The sequence below is a fragment of the Vigna unguiculata genome, chromosome 7 (genome assembly GCF_037176805.1).
Source record: "Vigna unguiculata cultivar grain cowpea cultivar isolate G323 ecotype 2 chromosome 7, ASM3717680v1, whole genome shotgun sequence".
NCBI lineage: Eukaryota > Viridiplantae > Streptophyta > Magnoliopsida > Fabales > Fabaceae > Vigna > Vigna unguiculata.
The window spans coordinates 45,756,559-45,779,366 of NC_140798.1; the positions used below are offsets into that span (position 1 = coordinate 45,756,559).

Sequence of the window (22,808 nt, forward strand, 5' to 3'; positions counted from 1 at the left end):
AAAAATATCTACATACTACTTTTAAATTTTAATGAATAACAAAATATTTTCAATTTAAAAATCACACATGCAGATTAAATTGAAAGATATAATTAATTTATATTTAACATACTCAACACATTAGCATAACATATGTCACATTTCATTTAATAGATAAATTCTAGTAAATCAAACATCACACTTTATAATTTTATAATGTAAGGTAGAGCACGAGACAGAAATATAAATGATCAGCCATTACACTTATCTTAATCTGAAAAGAAAAACTAAGGCACAGAACGAATGTCATAAACATAATTTAAACATGTTGTTTAAAAGGATTGCTCGCAAAGCAATGAATTATAATTAAAATAAGTGTCCTTCAAAATAGACCCAACAGTGAACCAGATCATAACTAAACTACACCACAACATTTCCATCATCATGGTGATTACAAGGGGGTTTCCACATATGCTCACATCAATATTAGTGATCATCGCAAGAAGAGAAGCCAAACAAGAAACAAACACAAAATGAGAGGGTAAGCTAGAGAAAAATAACTTTTCCTATAAATGAGCAAGCAATTTATTAAACATATTATAAATAGGAAAATTAGTAAGCACACAAAGCATGTGATAGCAAACAATAAGGACCCTCTGGCTCAATTATCCGGATACATGTGATGAGATTGAATTCACTAGTTGCTTGGACTTGCGATGACTTCTACTGCTCTGCAAAGCCATTGCCAATGGATTTCACCCTACCACACACAAGGTTAGTCCATGATTATCTAGGGTCATTATCCTGCCAAAGACTAGAACTTCCTCCTACTCTCGCCACATGAACCAATCTACTTTATGTGAGACTGATTGATTCTTTAAAGTGTCAAAATATAACCTTGCTTGAATCCTTATCCAATTACATACACTACAGAATATCACCATGAGGTCTCTCCAAAAAGCCTCATGGAATTACGTCAAGTTCATACCATGTACATATTCTCAACATCCATAATCATTTCATACCAAGCACAACAATTTCAGTTCATAAAATCTCATAATATATGCATAGTCATATACTTCATGCTTTCTCAAGGTATACAGCCAACCACAGATTAAATAAGAGAATTAAAAACAAGTATGCACCATTCTCGCTTAGGCTAGAAGGTCTCGCTCAAGCAACATTGACCTCTCCCTCAAGCCAGAAACTTTTCGCTTAGGTGAGGACTCGAACAGCAAGCACAATGCACAACTGCGAGTTCTCGCTTAAGCTAGACTCCCTCACTTAGGCGAGACTGCTCTCGCTTGGACGAGAGATCTCACTTGAGCGACAACTCGCGTAGTAGCAAAGGAGAGTTCTCTACTACTCTCTCTTAGGTTAGAGAATTCTCGTTTGAGCGAGAATAACAGTTTCTCTCTTGCTCCTGCATGCAACATCAGAAATCCAGCCAAAAAATCACATACATTATATTATCACACCATCACAACCATCATCCAAGCATTACAAACACGAAACAAAACTAAAAACAAGCAATATAATTTTAAAACGTGAAAAGTTCTAGCTTCCCATACCTTGATTAAGAGTTGAATTTGGGGAGGAAAAAACACTTAGTAGAATAACAAAGGTACACAAAATTAGGCTATAAGGACGACTCCAAAGCTGAACCAACGTTATCAAACTGAAAAAGACGGGAAAATATAAAGTTTTGGTGTTCAACTTACGTGGAGGAAGCTTTCGATTAGTTCGGAGGAGAGTTTCGCAGTGCCTTAACTCAACTTCTGGTCCACAGGAGGGGAGAGTTGAAATTGTTTTGGATGCATGAGACAAAGAGTGAAAAAATGAAGGGAAAGGTGAAAGAACATCCTGAAAGAAAAACAAATATGCTGACCTTAAACCTTTTACCAAAGTTGAGCTTATAACAAATAAATTGGACTTTATAACATCATTAATATTTATTTATAAATATACACTTAACGATAAAAATATGACATTAAAGGTAAAGTAATTCTTTGATACAAAAGCAGTCTTCTCATGTAAATTTTTTACTCTTTTATTGATTTTAGAAATTAGAAAATTAATTATACATTGGTTTAACGTAGAATCAAACAAGTACTAAGTCTCTTCTATTTTGGGTTATTTTATCCCAATGTTTTAAAAATACTTATTGAATGATCGTAATCGAGCATATGAAATTAAAATAATAATAATACAAATTAATAAAAAATTGTAAAAAATTATATTTTAACTAACTTTTGTTGACTTAAACTATTTTTTTTCTTATTATGTAATTTTGTTGGTTTAAATTCATTTGTTATTCTTAGTAAGTAATGTTGGTTTATTAATTAATTTTTAAAATCTTATTTACAAGTAAAATTAAGTACTTTTCTTTTATATAAATATTTCTACTGCATTTGGTTGATCGTAAAATGTTTTCAAAATTTTGGTAATGTTAAGAATTCAAGTGTGAGTCTAAGTTCTACATTGGTTAGAAATAAGAAAGTAGAACACTATATAAGAATAAAAACTCATAAACTCATTGTCTTAAGGTTTTGGGTTGAACATAGTGTCAATTCTTTTGTGATTGGACTCAGGTCTCATTGGTATTGTTCTCCCCGGTGAAACTTCAATGTAAACCTAACGGGTAATACTATTACCAATATTTACAATAAAAAGGAGCAGTTTATTTATACGGTTTTTTTCTTTTTCCATCTTAATAGATCTTGTTAATACATGAAAAATAATAAATCTTGTTCATACATGGTAATTAACTTAAAAATATTTGAAAAAGGGATATAGTGAATGGAAAAGGGAATCTTTAAATAAGATTTAAAGATCTATTCTTTAAATTACCGGTGAGTTGAAATTAAAGATAAAATAGGAAAATGAATTACTTTCTTCTCAAATGAGCTCATATGAAGGGGTAACAATCTTGGTCTCCCCTCCTTCCTTCCCAATTCTAGACTTTAAATACATACTATCACAACAAATAATTCACACTTTCCTTTCTCTGAAAAGAGAACATACGAGTCTGCGTGAAAGAAGACTTAAGATATTTGTCTTTAATAGATTATTATATTTTGATTTTATCCCCTAAATAAGTTTTGAAAAGTGAAATAAAATATTTTAAATAGCATTTTGAAAATTTAATATGAAATAAAGAAAAAAGTTGGAGACAAAATAATTTATCAAAAGACCAAAAACTTATTTAAACTCTTTAAACACAATTTGTGTTATCCTATCCTACTTAATTAGCAAGTCTTTGTTAATAAGTAGTGTAATCTAAAATAGCATTGGTAGGGTCCAGGAAACGTGTTAGAGGGAGGGGAAAGATGCTTATAAATACTTACTCAGAAAATGTGCCAATTTTGATGTGATTGAATAGAATACGAACGGGGATATGAAAATGATTATATACACCCTTTTGAACGGTTTCCTAGAAGAACAAAACAATTTGGAAGCAGATTATTATCTTCTTACCTTTTGTTTTGTGTTGGAGGGTTCAATATGTCCCACAAATGCTGCTTCACTACTGATTTTTCCACTCTTTAGTGACAGGATTAGACTCGGTCTTCCATAGTCATTTTCCAGCTCAAACAAAACAACTAATAGTGGAATTTTACGAATTTGTATTTAGCCCACCATGTGAGTAGGTATCTTTTAGATACTAGAAGTTGAAAGAAAATATCCTTCATAAGAATATTTTGGTGGAGTCAAAAAGATTTATTAAACATCCTTTAGTTTAAGTAAAAAGGTTAATCATCATTAGAAGTTTTCTCAAAGGTCCCATTTTGTTTCCTGAGCAAAGGAACGAAGATCTAAGTTCGAACTTTGAACTTAAATTGGGAAACGCAAGAATTTTGGAGGAGTCAATTACCATCCTCACTTTCTGCGAAATAGAAGAAGTTGAACGGAAAACGTTGTTGGTCAGGCTTAATTGTTGTGATGATTAAGAACTTATCGTGTTTGTATCTACCTCTTTCCAAGTCTTCTGTGCTCGTTTTCAAAGTCAACTCGCGAATAAAAGGCGTTCGTTTAGACGAGTTGATACATGACATTTATGTACTGTGTAGCCGGTGTAACTGCGTAAGATTAGGGAACACTCACCTTATACTAGCTTCACCAAAAGAGGTAGACAAATAACTGCAATGCTCAGTGCTGGTCATGTGTATTCTGAATATGCGACGAACTTCCTACAAGATGCGGACTCCAAGTCCAACACGCATCACGTCGTTGAATTTGATAGAAATACCACAAGATTTAGAGTGGAGGAGATGGTCAATCCCAGAGAGGTTCGTCCGATAGGAAAATTTGTAGTCAGGTTAGATGAAAGGTGGTGCGATTGTGGAAAGTTTCAAAAACTACATCTACCATGTTCACATGTTATTGCAGCTTCCAAGCATGCACATCACGACTTCAGCATATACATAAGTCCACATTACAGGCTGGATGTCATCGTCAAAGTATATGACAATTTATTTGGCGAGTTAAGACATGAAGAATATTGGCCACCATACCAAGGGCTACAGGTTTGGCCTCATCCTACCACAAAAAGGACTGAGAAGGGTTGTCCTAAATCAAGTAGAATTAGGACGAGATGGACATTAGGGAAGGAAGACAATCAAGAAAGTGTTCCTATTGTAGAACTGAAGGACACACAAGAAATCATTGTCCTAATAACCCTGCACTTTCATGATCTGCATCAAACCACTTAGTTTATGTTGTACTTTGATTTGTCTTCAATAAATATAAACTTCATTCAATTCAATGACACATCTTTTCTTATTATCTTTTATTCTTACTTATTTTACATTAACCAAAAACATATAAAAAATTAATTTCATATACAATAATAAAATCGTTTTAAATTATTTTAATTATTTCCTTCATTTCTAAATTAATTTAGACAAATTTACGATGTTTAAAATATAAAATTTTTAACAATTATCCAAAATTAAAAGAAGCTTATAATTCCAATTTTTGTTAACACATATTAAAAAAAATTCATACTTCACAAATTATGAAACAAAATTTAAAATTAAATTGAATTTTATATTTTGAAATTACACATAAAATCACTTACTATACAATACAAATTCATTTTTTTAATTTACAAATTCATAAACACAATAAATTATTCTTTATTTTACTATTTTTTTCAAATAACACCTCAAATAACTAATAAAACATTACTAATTCGATTTTTTTAATTTTTTTTACTCTTATCTATTTAAAAAAAATTAATTATATCAATTTTAAAATCAACAAATTCAAAAACAAATAAATTTTTTTTTTCTAATAACTAATAACACATTTATAATTCTATTATTTAAAATAATTTATTTAATTATTTCTATTTTATTGATGACAAAAATAAAAATTAATTATATTTATTTTAAAAAAACTTTATGTTTCCATCATTTAAAAAAAAAAAAACCAGTACAGAATTCGGGTCCCTGGGACCGAATTCAGACTGGTATAAGAAAAAAAAAATTGCAAAATTGAATTTAGAATTCGGTTGCCCGGAAACCGAATTATCAACGTAAAATAAAAATGTGCTATGAATGTAAATATTGTGTACAATATGCTATCCGAGGAATATTTTTGAAAGAGTGTGCTACATGCGAAAAAAAATCTATAAATTATGGGGTTTTTATTCTCTGGGTTCAATCACAACCTTTTCTTTACCATCCTCTGAGGATGTTTCATGTTTACATGTTCATTATGGTTTTCCTTGTGTGGGTTGGGAATGGGAATGGGCACAAGGGTGATTGTCCGTTGTGGTTTGATTGTGGAAACCATGGGAAATTCGGTTACCCTTTCACCACGCTACAACGCCAAGACTGTGGCATATGGCCAATCCATGGTTGTGATGATCAGAATCCAAAGTCAGGGCAAGGGGTAACGTTAAAGATCGGATCAAGGTGGATTAGGGTTACAAATTTTGAGATGCAATGGGCTGCTACTACTGTCTACTTCATTGATGATCATCTCAATAATCTCTTGCAATCCGATAGTTGTGAGACATTCAACCACAATATTTCACTCCCTCCCACCTCTCCCTTAGGTTACTTCACTATCAACAACAACATAACCCTTTTCAAGTGTAACCGCACCCGCCATGTTAAGACCCCCAGAACATTCCTCAAAAATACAAGCTGTGACTATGACATCTTCATTGGGCCTCCACACCCTGATGATGTGTCTCACAATTCTCTAGCTTCCTCCTGGTTCAGCTTCCCGTCAATGGCTATGCAGTCTCTGCAAATCCCTTTGCATTCTTAACTGCTGACATTCCCCTGCAGTTCCATCCGTCAGATGAGTGCATGCACTGTTTGGGTCCCAGAACCCATTGTCGCCTCGACAACCAACGAAACCTTCATTGCGCCACAAGGTATTTCTAATATTTACCAAATTCATATATCTTTAAGTATGTGATCGATCTTTCCTACTATGCAGGAAGGATAAAAGTCCATCTTGGAAGCTAGGATTAATAATAGGTAATAAACATGATCTAATATTCCAGACTGCATCTTGCATGGCATAAAGTGTCATTGTTTTTTATTTACTACTTAAAATTAATAATAACTTTTTACAATTATTTATGACAATTAAGGAGTTCTTTTTGTCATCAGAATCATCTTTTATAATTCACACGTTTTTTAATGAGAGCATTAAACATCATTCATAAAAATAGTAGAACAAGATAGCAATCATAACAAAAAATATATATAAAAGTTATATAAATATTTAATAAATTAAAAAAATCAATATAAATTAAATTATAAAAATCAAAATCAAAAGAGAAGTTTAAAACTTAATTAAATCTTATCTATTAGTAAAATTATTTAAATAAACACATATTACACGCTCCTTAACTTTTTAGTAAATTTTATAAGAAAAAATGTAGGGGGTTGTGACCGTATCAGCCTATTTTCATTATTTTGTCAGAATTTGAAAAAAAAGAATATCTGTAATGTTTGTGTTTGTTTGAATTTGTGTTTTTTTTGACGTATCTGGTGAGAGATGCAAGAGTAAATGCATTGGTTGAGTTGAGTGCATGTGTACCAAAGAGTTTGATTCGATTTTCACGCCGCGGCGTGTTGCGAGAAAGCGATCTTTTGAAAGTCAAATTCCAAGAAAGAAAGTGTTAAACACTTCTACCTAGTCAAGAGTCTCAGCAACCGAGTTCGTCAGCGTGGATGTGAGTATTATGAGAATTTATCACATTTTTATGATCTTTAGGACTTCAAGCATTTAATATTAAGTAACACGGAGATTAAAGAGCAGAACAAAATCACCTAAATTCTTGGTCCCATTTACATTGATATTCGCAGTCAACTGGCGTATGAGTTGGTTTATAGAGGGTGAAGAAGCAATATATAGAGGCATTCCATGGTTGTGGTGCTTCTATTGTATCATATGAAAATGAAAATGTACGATGTTTATGTAATCCTTTTGTTTTGTCATCTGACAGTGTTGCATCTCTCAGCTGGGAATGCAAATGAGCACACTTCTGATTGTCCGGACTTATTTGATTGCGGAAGTTTGGGGAATATTTCCTTTCCCTTCACCACCTCTGAACACCCCAATTGTGGTGCTTTGGCAATCCAAGGCTGTAATAATCCTAACCAAACAGCACTGAAGCAAGTCCGGTTGAGCAGTGGAGGAAAACTTTTACAAGTTACAAACATTGTTGGTGGTTGGAGATGGAAAATTTCCATTATAGACAAGGATTACCGCAATCTTCTTGAAAATTCTAGTTGTAATGCCTTGAGCTATAATATCACCGTCCCTCCCTCCTCCCCTTTCGGTTATTTTTCCCTGGAAAACAATATAACCGCCCTCAATTGCAGCCACCACAAAAACCTCAACCTTTCAAAAGATTTCATCAACTATACTCGATGTTCTCCCTTTGATTTTTACTTCGCCCCTTCATCCTCTGATCAGAACTACCTACGCTCTTTAACCTCTTCATGTTCAATGGTTCAACTTCCCGTCAGACAAGATTCCCAGTTCTTCAAAGACCCCTTTGGATTTTTAAATCCTCAAATTACCTTTCAATTCCAGTCTTCAAGTGCCTGTTGGCGGTGTCGGGATAGAGGGGGCAATTGCCGACTAGACAGCAACGCAAAATTATATTGCGCCATGAGGTAATACCCATGTCTCAACAAAATTTCTTCATTAATATTTACATATATAACCATATTTCTACAACTACTAAAAAGCAAGTTAACTCTGCATGTTTTTTCCCATCAACACAACAGTTAAAATTATGTAATTAATTTCTTTTTGATTACTTCAATATTTGCACTAGACAATTTTATCGTAGAAATTTGCTTTACCATCTTGCGATCGACATAGAACTAGCTCACTTCACTTCTGTCATCTAATCGGAACAACTGCTCTGCTTTAAATTATGCAGGAAAAGTGGAGCTTGGAATCGGAAGCTTCCGTTGATGCTAGGTAACTTACACAACTTGACATTCCCCTTCCAAATCTAAGTTTTCACTCCGAAGTTTGCTATAAAACACGTTTTTCCATCCATAAAGTGAAAACTTAGGGAGAATCAATTTCTCAACAGCCAAACGTTGTCCCATGCGTATATGTTTTATGATTATGGCATATTCTCTTACAAGTTCTTTTAATATTTTATAGAGAAAATAAATTTAATACTTGTTACAAAAAAGTTGTAAAGTGTTTTAGAATTATTCACAATTACATTCTAGTTTTCTCCAAGGGAACTGAAGTGACAAATTTAACATAAGATCTAATAGGGAATTCCCGTCCCCTTACAACATTTTAGAAAGCCATATTGATTTCGTCACCACAAAGTTTCTCTAAATTATTAATTAATACCTTTAATAATTAAAAGTATTTTTTTAAAATATATTATTAGTATACGTGACACTTTTTTATACAATTTTAATAAAAAAAAAACTTAACTAAGATTGAAGTTCATCTCGATATAAGTATTTTTAATTGAATTACTATTAACTTTAAACACACCCAATTCAGTTTTATCATTTTATTATATTTTATTATACGATCGATCAGGATCCAGAATTAATTATTCTGGTCGAGTCTAAATACTGGGCAGATTTGTATGTCACATTGGTTTTATTGCTAAAAGACAAAATCTAGTCAAGTTGATCGACATAAAGGATAGCCTGTAAACATGTTTGGTGTCTTTTATTCATACACACAGGACATTACTCTTATATACACTAATTGTTTTCCTTTTATATTTAATAAATTTTCCAGCTTTGACCGTGGTGGCTTCTGTAGTTGTAGTGCTGATGGTTTTGATTTGTTGCTTCAGAGCAAAGATCTTTTATCCTTTGTTTTGGAGGGAAAATCCAACTCATCGCGTTATTGAAGACATTTTGAAGGAACACGGACCCCTTCCCACAGCCAGGTTCAGTTATTTAGAGGTTAAGAAAATGACCAACTCTTTCAGAAACAAATTAGGGCAAGGGGGATTCGGTAGCGTATACAAAGGGAAATTACATGATGGATGTGTTGTTGCAGTGAAAGTTTTAACTGTATCTAAAGGCAATGGAGAAGAATTCATCAATGAAGTTGTGAGTATTAGCAGGACTTCACATGTTAATATCATTAGACTTTTAGGATTTTGTTTTGAGAATACTCACCGCGCTCTAGTATACGAGTTTATGCCTAACGGATCTCTTGACAAGTTCATCTATGAAGACAAAATTGCATCAAAGGATGTTCATCAACTGGATTGGAAAATATTGAATGATATTGCAGCTGGCATAGCTCGTGGATTAGAGTACTTATATAGAGGCTGTAACACTAGAATTGTACATTTTGACATAAAACCTCACAACATATTACTAGACGAGGATTTCTGTCCAAAAATTGCAGATTTTGGACTTGCAAAAGTATGTCCTAGAAAAGAAAGTATGGTATCCCTATTTGGTGCCAGAGGAACTGCAGGGTATATTGCTCCAGAAGTTTTTTCCAGAAACTTTGGTGCTGTGTCACACAAGTCAGATGTTTACAGTTATGGAATGATGGTCTTAGAAATGGTTGGAAAAAGAAAGAATATTAAGACAAAAGTAGACCGGTCGAGTGAAATATACTTTCCCCATTGGATTTATAATCGTCTTGAATCAAATACAGAGCTTGGTTTAGAAAATGTGAGAAATGAAAGTGAGGACGAAATGGTGAGAAAGATGACAATAGTGGGCTTGTGGTGCATACAAACTCATCCATCAACTCGACCGACCATAAGTAAAGTGGTGGAAATGTTAGAAAGTAAACTTGATTTTTTGCAAATTCCACCTAAACCATATTTGTCTTCTCCTCCAATATCTCCGACTAAGTTGTCATATGAAAGTTTATAAGGATACTAAGATGTATTCCGTGTTACTATTCTTTTTTACTTTTAGTTTGATGTCATAAGTTGGTCATTTTTTTTTTAATAGTTACTTGTAACGTGCTAACTTCACAGGTTTTACTTGTTTTTTTGCTAAATGATGCGTGGCTTGTTTGAAAGGGTTAAATGTCAAAGAATATTGTAAAAATATAATAATATAACGTGAAATTTCATTGATAATAAAGTTCATTTATGAAAAACAAAAGAAGGATGCACGAAAAACTTAAAGCTAAACTTAAACCACAAAAATTCCTATAATTTTTAACAATAAAATAAAGAAAATGTCATTTTTTTATTGATTTTAATAAAAATATTTTACCAAAATATATACAGTAGATTTTTGTCTTGTATGTCTTTTCAATATAAGTTTGATTTTAAGAACATGTTTAATACAATATCTTATTTTGAGATTTTATATTATTTTTTAGTAAGATTTATTGTGCTACACAAGATGTAAAATTTTATTTAACTTTTACTCTAACGTTATATCTTTCTCTGAATTGTTAAGTTAATTTTTGTTGGACTACAATTTTTTTTAAGATATTGAGAGCTATTTAAGTAAAAAATCTTATATTTAAACTTTCAAGTGAATTTGGTAGTAAAGGTATTCTCAATATAGAGTGTTTTAGAAGGAAATAAAGATTAATTATGTGTTTGAATTCATGAAAGATCGTAAACTAGTTGATCTATAGACTATATGTTTGCAAAACTTTGTGAAATGAAAAATATATATATATATATATATATATATATATATATATTGATGAAATTTGGAGTATTAACTGAAATATCTGATTTCTAGTATAATATGGCCTTATTTTGAAATTAAAAAAAAGACATAAAATCTAATTCAATTTGTTTAAATAAGTTAAATTTAACAGGGGTATAAAACTTTAACTTTACCTTAATTAAAATATTCTTTTTAATATTATTATTTTAATTTTTGTTAAATTTACTAACTCAAAATAGACCCAACAATTAAAAATAAAACAAATTTAAATAATTTAATTTATTTAACTTTTTAAAAGTTTAATTTGAGAAGCAAATAAAGGAAGAAAAAGAAACTGATTTTTTTGATTTAAATAATAAAAAAGTGAAAAGTGAATATAAATGAGTGAAAAGTTAAGAGAAGATTTGATTCATATTATTAAAAATGAATAAATTAAATAATATAATAAATTATAAAAATATTTTGATTTTATTGTAATAAGAATAAGAACAAGAATGGGTATGGTTATGGATTAAAATTGAGAAAAAGTTAATTTTAAAGTAAACTAATTTTAAAAACTGTAAATAATATTACAAATAAAATCTTTTAAAAAAATCATGTAAAAAATATCTACATACTACTTTTAAATTTTAATGAATAACAAAATATTTTCAATTTAAAAATCACACATGCAGATTAAATTGAAAGATATAATTAATTTATATTTAACATACTCAACACATTAGCATAACATATGTCACATTTCATTTAATAGATAAATTCTAGTAAATCAAACATCACACTTTATAATTTTATAATGTAAGGTAGAGCACGAGACAGAAGTATAAATGATCAGCCATTACACTTATCTTAATCTGAAAAGAAAAACTAAGGCACAGAACGAATGTCATAAACATAATTTAAACATGTTGTTCAAAAGGATTGCTCGCAAAGCAATGAATTATAATTAAAATAAGTGTCCTTCAAAATAGACCCAACAGTGAACCAGATCATAACTAAACTACACCACAACATTTCCATCATCATGGTGATTACAAGGGGGTTTCCACATATGCTCACATCAATATTAGTGATCATCGCAAGAAGAGAAGCCAAACAAGAAACAAACACAAAATGAGAGGGTAAGCTAGAGAAAAATAACTTTTCCTATAAATGAGCAAGCAATTTATTAAACATATTATAAATAGGAAAATTAGTAAGCACACAAAGCATGTGATAGCAAACAATAAGGACCCTCTGGCTCAATTATCCGGATACATGTGATGAGATTGAATTCACTAGTTGCTTGGACTTGCGATGACTTCTACTGCTCTGCAAAGCCATTGCCAATGGATTTCACCCTACCACACACAAGGTTAGTCCATGATTATCTAGGGTCATTATCCTGCCAAAGACTAGAACTTCCTCCTACTCTCGCCACATGAACCAATCTACTTTATGTGAGACTGATTGATTCTTTAAAGTGTCAAAATATAACCTTGCTTGAATCCTTATCCAATTACATACACTACAGAATATCACCATGAGGTCTCTCCAAAAAGCCTCATAGAATTACGTCAAGTTCATACCATGTACATATTCTCAACATCCATAATCATTTCATACCAAGCACAACAATTTCAGTTCATAAAATCCCATAATATATGCATAGTCATATACTTCATGCTTTCTCAAGGTATACAGCCAACCACAGATTAAATAAGAGAATTAAAAACAAGTATGCACCATTCTCGCTTAGGCTAGAAGGTCTCGCTCAAGCAACATGGGCCTCTCCCTCAAGCCAGAAACTTTTCGCTTAGGTGAGGACTCAAACAGCAAGCACAATGCACAACTGTGAGTTCTCGCTTAAGCCGGACTCCCTCGCTTAGGCGAGACTGTTCTCGCTTGGACGAGAAATCTCACTTGAGCGACAACTCGCGTAGTAGCAAAGGAGAGTTCTCTACTACTCTCTCTTAGGCTAGAGGATTCTCGTCTGAGCGAGAATAACAGTTTCTCTCCTGCTCCTGCATGCAACATCAGAAATCCAGCCAAAAAATCACATACATTATATTATCACACCATCACAACCATCATCCAAGCATTACAAACACGAAACAAAACTAAAAACAAGCAATATAATTTAAAAACGTGAAAAGTTCTAGCTTCCCATACCTTGATTGAGAGTTGAATTTGGGGAGGAAAAAACACTTAGTAGAATAACAAAGGTACACAAAATTAGGCTATAAGGACGACTCCAAAGCTGAACCAACGTTATCAAACTGAAAAAGACGAGAAAATATAAAGTTTTGGTGTTCAACTTACGTGGAGGAAGCTTTCGATTAGTTCGGAGGAGAGTTTCGCAGTGCCTTAACTCAACTTCTGGTCCACAGGAGGGGAGAGTTGAAATTGTTTTGGATGCATGAGACAAAGAGTGAAAAAATGAAGGGAAAGGTGAAAGAACATCCTGAAAGAAAAACAAATATGCTGACCTTAAACCTTTTACCAAAGTTGAGCTTATAACAAATAAATTGGACTTTATAACATCATTAATATTTATTTATAAATATACACTTAACGATAAAAATATGACATTAAAGGTAAAGTAATTCTTTGATACAAAAGCAGTCTTCTCATGTAAATTTTTTACTCTTTTATTGATTTTAGAAATTAGAAAATTAATTATACATTGGTTTAACGTACAATCAAACAAGTACTAAGTCTCTTCTATTTTGGGTTATTTTATCCCAATGTTTTAAAAATACTTATTGAATGATCGTAATCGAGCATATGAAATTAAAATAATAATAATACAAATTAATAAAAAATTGTAAAAAATTATATTTTAACTAACTTTTGTTGACTTAAACTATTTTTTTTCTTATTATGTAATTTTGTTGGTTTAAATTCATTTGTTATTCTTAGTAAGTAATGTTGGTTTATTAATTAATTTTTAAAATCTTATTTACAAGTAAAATTAAGTACTTTTCTTTTATATAAATATTTCTACTGCATTTGGTTGATCGTAAAATGTTTTCAAAATTTTGGTAATGTTAAGAATTCAAGTGTGAGTCTAAGTTCTACATTGGTTAGAAATAAGAAAGTAGAACACTATATAAGAATAAAAACTCATAAACTCATTGTCTTAAGGTTTTGGGTTGAACATAGTGTCAATTCTTTTGTGATTGGACTCAGGTCTCATTGGTATTGTTCTCCCCGGTGAAACTTCAATGTAAACCTAACGGGTAATACTATTACCAATATTTACAATAAAAAGGAGCAGTTTATTTATACAGTTTTTTTCTTTTTCCATCTTAATAGATCTTGTTAATACATGAAAAATAATAAATCTTGTTCATACATGGTAATTAACTTAAAAATATTTGAAAAAGGGATATAGTGAATGGAAAAGGGAATCTTTAAATAAGATTTAAAGATCTATTCTTTAAATTACCGGTGAGTTGAAATTAAAGATAAAATAGGAAAATGAATTACTTTCTTCTCAAATGAGCTCATATGAAGGGGTAACAATCTTGGTCTCCCCTCCTTCCTTCCCGATTCTAGACTTTAAATACATACTATCACAACAAATAATTCACACTTTCCTTTCTCTGAAAAGAGAACATACGAGTCTGCGTGAAAGAAGACTTAAGATATTTGTCTTTAATAGATTATTATATTTTGATTTTATCCCCTAAATAAGTTTTGAAAAGTGAAATAAAATATTTTAAATAGCATTTTGAAAATTTAATATGAAATAAAAAAAAAGTTGGAGACAAAATAATTTATCAAAAGACCAAAAACTTATTTAAACTCTTTAAACACAATTTGTGTTATCCGATCCTACTTGATTAGCAAGTCTTTGTTAATAAGTAGTGTAATCTAAAATAGCATTGGTAGGGTCTAGGAAACGTGTTAGATTAGAGGGAGGGGAAAGATGCTTATATATACCTACTCAGAAAATGTGCGTAGAATTTTGATGTGATTGACTAGGATACGAACGGGGATATGAAAATGATTATATACACCCTTTTGAACGGTTTCCTAGAAGAACAAAACAATTTGGAAGCAGATTATTATCTTCTTACCTTTTGTTTTGTGTTGGAGGGTTCAATATGTCCCACAAATGCTGCTCCACTACTGATTTTTCCCTATATAGTGACAGGATTAGACTCAGTCTTCCATAGTCATTTTCCAGCTCAAACAGAACAACTAAAAGTGGAATTTTACGAATTTGTATTTAGCCCACCATGTGAGTAGGTATCTTTTAGATACTAGAAGTTGAACGGAAAGATCCTTCATAAGAATATTTTGGTGGAGTCAAAAAGATTTATTAAACATCCTTTAGTTTAAGTAAAAAGGTTAATCATCATTAAAAGTTTTCTCAAAGGTCCCATTTTGTTCCCTGAGCAAAGGAACGAAGATCTAAGTTCGAACTTTGAACTTAAATTGAACGCAAGAATTTTGGAGGAGTCAATTACCGTCCTCACTTTCTGCGAAATAGAAGAAGTTGAACGGAAAACGTTGTTGATCAGGCTTAATTGTTGTGATGATTAAGAAATTATCGTGTTTGTATCTACCTCTCTGTTTTTCCAAGTCTTCTGTGCTCGTTTTCCAAGTCAACTCGCGAATCAAAGGCGTTCCTTTAGACGAGTTGATACATGACATTTATGTACTGTGTAGCCGGTGTAACTGCGTAAGATTAAGGAACACTCACCTTATACTAGCTTCACATATACTACAATAACAGAAAACCCAGATACTGTCGAGAGAGTTCATCACTTGACCCTCCAATTGTTGGGAATTTCGTATGGCTCTACTTGTTTTGCTCTGCTTCCACCTTGTACTCATCCTCTGTGCTGGTTATGGATATGGGCACCAAAGTTGTCCACATTCCTTTACCTGTGGCCTTTTTGGGTCTTTTCATTACCCTTTTACCAAGGCAGAACAACCAGACTGTGGCTTGATACCTATACATGATTGTGATCATTCTCAATCAATCCAAAAAAAGATCCAGCTGGAGGAAAATGGAAAATACTTTGTGCTTACAGGCATCACTCAGCAGGATGGGATTTCAATTTCGGATGAAGATTTGCACAAGCGTTTACAAAACAACATCTGTGACACTTTGAATAATAGCTATAGTCTTCCATCCCATTCTCCTTTATACTCTTGTTATATAAAATATAATGTAACACTGTTCCGATGCAAACATGGCCTCAATATGAAACCCCCACCACATTATTTCAATCACTCATGCCCTGAGTATGATTATGATATCTATTATGACAGCCTTTCCTTCCCTAATAATGATGAGGCTCATAAACTTTTCTCATCATGCTCGGTTCTTACGTTATCGAAAAAGGACAAGCCTGATACCAGAGACATTCTATCGTTTGTATCTGCTCAGATGGTTGTTCAAGTACTATTATCTAAGGATTGTGATGACTGCTATAATCACAGAGGAGGTCAATGTAGTCTTGACCGCGATCAACAGTTCTACTGTCACGAAGGTACGCTTCCATTGAAAAACGCTTTGAGATCCATTCACGTTCATAATTGCTGAAAGCCGCCCGATGTCTTCACTCACGTAAAATTATCTCATGAATGTGCCAATACAACAACAGTTATGGAAAGCGCTTTTTATATATTACACCATCAAAAAATAAATACAAAAGGCTGCATCAGCAAATGCTTGGAATTAATTAGTTTAAATAAATTATTTGCTTTGATTTGTTCTATCTCTGTTCTCTTGTGCAGAGAAATCCGGAAAGAAGATGCTGGTAGTGGTAACAGGTAGAACACTACATACTCGATTATCATTTTGTTTGGATCGACCATAGTCCACAAATTAGCAATTCACTAAAACTAACTGTTGTTTTTATCATACACGAGCCAACATGCATTTTCCTTGTATATTGAATACAATTTTGAGCTTCCACCTTGGTAGTTGCTGGAGCCGTAGTTTTGGTGATGGTCCTGGCTTGCTGCTTCAGGACAAATATCATCTCTGCCAATACTCTTTTGTTTCCGAGGGATCCAACCCATCAGATTATTGAGGGGTTTCTGAAGGAGCATGGACCCCTTCCTACAGCCAGGTATAGTTATTCGGAGGTTAAGAAAATGACAAACTTTTTCAGAAACAAATTAGGCCAAGGGGGATTCGGTAGTGTATATAAGGGGAAGTTACACGACAGACATGTTGCGGTGAAGATTTTAAATAGATCAGAAGACAATGGAGAAGAAGAATTCATCAATGAAGTGGCAAGTATCAGCAGGACTTCACATGTTAACGTTGTTAGGCTTTTGGGGTTTTGTTTGGATAAGTCTAAACGGGCTCTAATATATGAGTTTATGCCTAATGGATCTCTAGATAAGTTTATATATCATGACAAAAATTCATTGCGGGTTTCTTGCCAATTGGATTACGAAATATTATATGATATTGCAATTGGCATTGCACGTGGGTTAGAGTACTTACACAGAGGTTGCAACACTAGAATTTTGCATTTTGACATAAAACCTCACAACATATTACTAGATGATGAATTCTGCCCAAAAATATCAGATTTTGGACTTGCAAAACTATGTCCAAGAAAAGAAAGTGCTGTATCAATATTTGGTGCAAGAGGAACTGCAGGGTATATTGCTCCAGAAATATTTTCGAGAAACTTTGGTCCAGTGTCGCATAAATCAGACGTCTACAGTTATGGAATGATGGTCATAGAAATGGTTGGAATGAAACATAATTTTAAGGCTAAAGTAGACTGTTCGAGTGAAATATATTTTCCTCAGTGGATTTACAATTTTCTTGAATCAGAGCAGGAGCTTAGTTTAGAGAATATGATAGATGAAAGTGATGACAAAATAGTGAGAAAAATGTCAATAGTAGGTTTATGGTGCATCCAAACCTATCCTTCAACTCGTCCAGCCATAAGTAGAGTAGTGGAAATGTTAGAAAGTAAAGTTGAGTTATTGCAAATTCCACCCAAACCATTTTTATCAGATCCTTCAACTTCTTCAGTCAACTTGTCAGGTCAGACATTATAATTTGTGAGAATTTTAATATGTAACATATATTACAGTACATTACACTAATTCCTGGAATAATTTGCTTTTAGTTTGAACAATAAATTTGAGTACCTGTGTTGCGAGTTTGGCTTAATATAATAATTTTTATAGTTTTCTTGCAAAAGTTGATGGTTTGTAGACTATTTTTGTTTTGTTTTTGTACAAAATCCAACTATAAATATTTTTATTTAGTTTTACTTCTTAGATTGACGATTACTATTTTGTGTTGTAATTTTGCTTATTATAATAATTTTGACAGTTTTGTAGACTTCATTTTTATGTTTTTTCAGAGCAACAATGTTTCCTTCCTCCACACAATTTTATTCTACAAGGATAAAATTATTAGAAGTGTAGAAGTAGATTCAAATTTATTAGTTAGCTCATCTCACCATGATTTCAGTTTACGTCCGGTTAATAACTTTCTTTTTTTAATATCAAGTAAAACAAGTACAACTCAAATAATTTACATAAACTTTTTTGACCACCAATAAATTAATAAAGAATCCTACTGATAGGTGACTTTAGTACTGTTTAAATATTTAAGATATAATTAATAAATATTAAATTTTATAAATATAATTAGTTATGATATTAAATAAATGTTGACTTTAATAATTATTGTACTGAATGGCCTATCGCCACTCAGGCGGTTCAAGGACAAGCGGTCGCAGGTCGTCCGTTACAGGCAGACCTTTCCTTGGGTTGTTGATGTGACAATCTTTCTGGAGTGCTTTAAGGGAGCTCGCGACCAAACGGTCTCCACGTTCATTTCAATTTAACTTTGTCTCCACATTTATGGAGACATCTGCTAGGACGCACGGTCCTCTGGTCGGACGATCGCACAAAAACTAGGTCAATAAGTTAAAAGAAGTAAATTAAAGTAATACATGTCAGTAATCAAGTTTAAAAAACAATTGGACCATGATTAAGAAAACCTTAATCACATGCCCACACCAAACACTATAAATAGGAGTTCAAGATAGGTTGGTGAGGACTTTTACTTGTATTTATTACAGCATTAATTGTTATCTCCCGATAGGACTTGAACTGACTTAAGCATCGGAGGCTCTTAAATAGTTGCATCGATCGTCCGACCAACCGAGCGGGAAGGAGTAAGGAAATCGAACAGGAAAAAGAACGAAACAACAAGCAGAGGAGAACTTCGAAAGAAAGGACTTAGGAGTAATTTGAGTGTTGGAGATAGACAATTGGTCCCTATACCCGAAACAATTATTAATATAATTTTACTTTATTTAAAGGATAAAATTATTCATGATTATTATATACAATTGTAATTAATAATTTATTTCTAACACATATAAAAAGGTAAAAAAATAATAAAATAATAAAATAACTATATTTTAATATTATTAAAAGTTAAAATATAATTAAATATAAAAAACCTTAAATTAACAGAAAGTAAAATATTGTCCAAAATGTACATACCAATTTTAAATTTTGATGAATAACAAAATAGTTTCAACTTAAGAATCACACATGCAGAACAAATTGAGAGATATAATTAATTTAAATTCAACATAATAAAAAAGTACTCTATCAACAAATAAACAGCATAGCATCATTAATATTTATATATAAACATATATTTAACAAGTAAAAGTAAAATATAAAAGAGGTAACATATTTCAAAACCAATTATGTAAGCCAAAGTCAACTATGTTTCATCGGTTATAAGTCTCTTATTTTTTATTTTGGTTGTTCCATAGCAGTTATTGTATATATCCTACTTAATTAGCAAGTCTTTGTTAATAAGAAGTGTAATCTAAAATAGCATTGGTAGGGTCTAGAAAACGTTAAAGATGCTTATATACACGTACTCAGAAAATATGACAAGAACTTTGATGTGATTGAATAGAACACCAACGAGGATATGAAAATGATTTTTGAACGGCTCCATAGAAGAACAAAACAATTTGAAGCAGATTAGCACACGGTGAAGGAGAACCTTGACTACATATCCACACTTTAATGACAGGATTAGACTCAGTCTTCCATACTCATTTTCCAACCCAAAGATACTTGAAGTTCAAACAAAATATCTTTTATTAGAATATTTATTGGAGTCAAAAAGATTTCTTAAGCATCTTTAATTTAAGCAAGAGCTTAATCACCATTAAATACTAATTATACAATAAATTTGGATTACAAATACATACTATTTGAGTGATTGCTCTTCAACTAATCAAATTAATATAATAATCATTTCAGTCAACAACAAATTAATTGGTTAGGAGAAGATTAGAGATTATAAACTCGTATTCAAACAAATCTAATTATAACTCTATAATATGTTGATGTTCATAGTAAGATTTGGTGCAACACCTCAACGCAACACTCCTCTTCTCCTTTATTCAGATTACGACAAAAGTTAAGTAATTTCATTGTCTATTCCTAGTTGCTATTTCAATATGTATTTAATATCTTTGTCTTCACTTAACAATTATTATTGTACACTATGAATTTATTAGTACCAAATTATTATCATTCTATATTGTTCTCCTATTAATTTCTTTTATATATATATTTTGTTTATCAAATATGTCAATAGATTTCTTTATAAAAACTTTCTATCTTTATAATTATTATTTTTTATTTCTTTTACACCAACGATTTTGGTGCTATCTATTATATATGTTGACTTTAAATTTGTAAAAATTTTGGTAAGACTAATTAGTTATAATTTCATTTACTTTATTTTTATTATTATTTTTAAAACCATTAATATTCCAATAAAAATAATAATTTTTGTAATGGGAAGAGTTTTATTTTCTTTTTTCAAAGTTCAAAACAACACTACTTAATGTCTTTATCATGTCTGTTCATCCTCAGCGTTTAATTTGTTTAAACATGTGTATTTATTCTAGGATAGAACTAAAAGTCTTAAAATAAAAATATTTTAACCACTTTATTACAATTAATAAAATCAATGAATTTATTTATTTTTTAAAATTATGTTAGTAAAGTTAGAAATATTTATTATTATTATTATTACTATTATTTATTTAAAAATGATAACAAATAAATAATCTAGGATTGATTGAACTGATTTGTTTACTCATGTCTAATTTGTATCTAATATGATGAAAGTGTGCTTTTATCTTTTTCAATTAATAAGAAAGAATTAGTTTATTATGTTAAACATTCATAATATTTGTGAATAATTAATTACAAAAATATTAAATAGTTACATATACTTTCAATTGAAAAATAAATAGTATAAGAATCATCTTAAAAGCAAGTCTTATAAATATTACAAATATTTTTCTCACAAAATGTCACGTAGGAACATACAAGCATTCTAGAACATCATGCATATATAGTTAAGTTTAAATGTATACTGATTACCTAATTATTAAATCCTGTCACTTGATAGATAGAGAGTCGTTTATGAGTTGGAGTTTTCTAAAATTTAATTTAGATTTAATAAAATATAAATTGGATAAAGATAAAATAGATAGGATATATATATTTATTAAATTAGATTTAGATTTTTTTTAATTTATTTAAAATATTTTAAATATAGATTGATTTTTTCTTATTAATTACATTAAATTCAATATATCTAATTATTAGATTTATTGGACATAAAATCTAATAGAATAATTGAAAAGAATATAAAAATCAAATTAAAAATTAAATAAATTAAATTTACAATTTAAAAATATAATTTTAAATTAAAACAAAATATTTATATAGAATTAAAATAATATAAATTTAAATTACTATGAATTATATTTAAAATATTTTACACCGCCTTATTTTTTAGGTTAAAATACTCCTTTACCCATGTTTTTGTTGAAAAATCTCAAATAGGTCCTAAGATTTTTTTTAGTCTCAATTAGGTCCATATTTTTGAAAATGTGTAACAATTAGGCCCATTGCGTTAATATAGAGTTAACGGTGTTAAGGGCATGCCACGTGTCAACTTCTCATTTTTTTGAATTTTTGAATTTTTTTTAATTTTTTTTTTTAATATTTTTTTGAAAATTATTCATGCCACGTGTCACATTAATATTGTGCCACGTGTCAAATCAGTAAGGTGACACATATCAAGTCATTGTTTGAATCTCAATTTGGTCCATATATTTGTTATTTTAATTATATTTCAGTCCATTTTTTTTTAATTTTCAATTTCATCATTTTCAAATTGAGATCAAATTTAACTTTTATATAAATTTTATAATGATATTTTTATTAAACATTTTAATAATATTAAGTTTATTTTATATTTTGTTTTAAAATTTTAAAATATTTATTTTAACTTGTTACAAAATTGTTTTAAATAATTTATATACAAATGTTAGAGTTGGTTTAAAATTAACAATTTTATAAATTTAAATATAAAATTTTAAAACAATTTTGTAAAAAGTTAAAATAAATATATTTAAAAAAAAATTTTAAAAATGGACTGAAATGTAATAAAAATAACAAATATGAACCAAATTGAGATTCAAACAATCAAATTTGTGGGTTAAATGCAGATTAGTATATTCTTGACTCTTTTTATTTTATTTTTTATTTTTTTAAATTAAAAATAGATTAATTACTTAATTAATCTATTTTTAATTTAAAAAAATAAAAAATAAAATAAAAAGAGTCAAGAATATACTAATCTGCATTTAACCCACAAAC

The 22,808-nt window shown here is 30.6% G+C and overlaps 3 protein-coding genes and 1 pseudogene across 5 annotated transcripts; all 4 read left to right on the top strand.

The window, feature by feature from the left end:
* The first annotated feature begins 4,124 nt into the window (after positions 1–4,124).
* On the top strand, positions 4,125–4,691 carry LOC114191435 (uncharacterized). The gene has a single exon (XM_028080607.2). It carries the CDS (start codon positions 4,125–4,127, stop codon positions 4,689–4,691), a length of 567 nt encoding a protein of 188 aa, XP_027936408.2.
* Positions 4,692–5,622: 931 nt separating this feature from the next.
* Positions 5,623–6,523, top strand: LOC146884905 (uncharacterized; annotated as a pseudogene). Its single transcript, XR_014996718.1, has 2 exons — positions 5,623–6,370; positions 6,436–6,523. The product of XR_014996718.1 is annotated as an uncharacterized LOC146884905 (transcript).
* Positions 6,524–7,247: 724 nt separating this feature from the next.
* On the top strand, positions 7,248–10,349 carry LOC114192528 (LEAF RUST 10 DISEASE-RESISTANCE LOCUS RECEPTOR-LIKE PROTEIN KINASE-like 2.5). 2 transcript variants are annotated; one of them, XM_028082276.2, is made up of 3 exons: positions 7,248–8,129; positions 8,402–8,442; positions 9,241–10,349. In XM_028082276.2, exons 1-3 carry the CDS (start codon positions 7,372–7,374, stop codon positions 10,344–10,346), a joined length of 1,905 nt encoding a protein of 634 aa, XP_027938077.1. In that variant the 5' UTR covers positions 7,248–7,371; the 3' UTR covers positions 10,347–10,349. The 2 variants fall into 2 exon arrangements, with proteins under 2 accessions (XP_027938077.1, XP_085531626.1); XM_085675500.1 differs by having other exon boundaries at positions 8,104–8,129; positions 9,299–10,349.
* Positions 10,350–15,499: 5,150 nt separating this feature from the next.
* LOC114191438 (LEAF RUST 10 DISEASE-RESISTANCE LOCUS RECEPTOR-LIKE PROTEIN KINASE-like 2.5) lies at positions 15,500–18,273 on the top strand. The gene is made up of 3 exons (XM_028080610.2): positions 15,500–16,597; positions 16,845–16,880; positions 17,020–18,273. Exons 1-3 carry the CDS (start codon positions 15,895–15,897, stop codon positions 18,132–18,134), a joined length of 1,854 nt encoding a protein of 617 aa, XP_027936411.2. The 5' UTR covers positions 15,500–15,894; the 3' UTR covers positions 18,135–18,273.
* Positions 18,274–22,808: the final 4,535 nt, after the last annotated feature.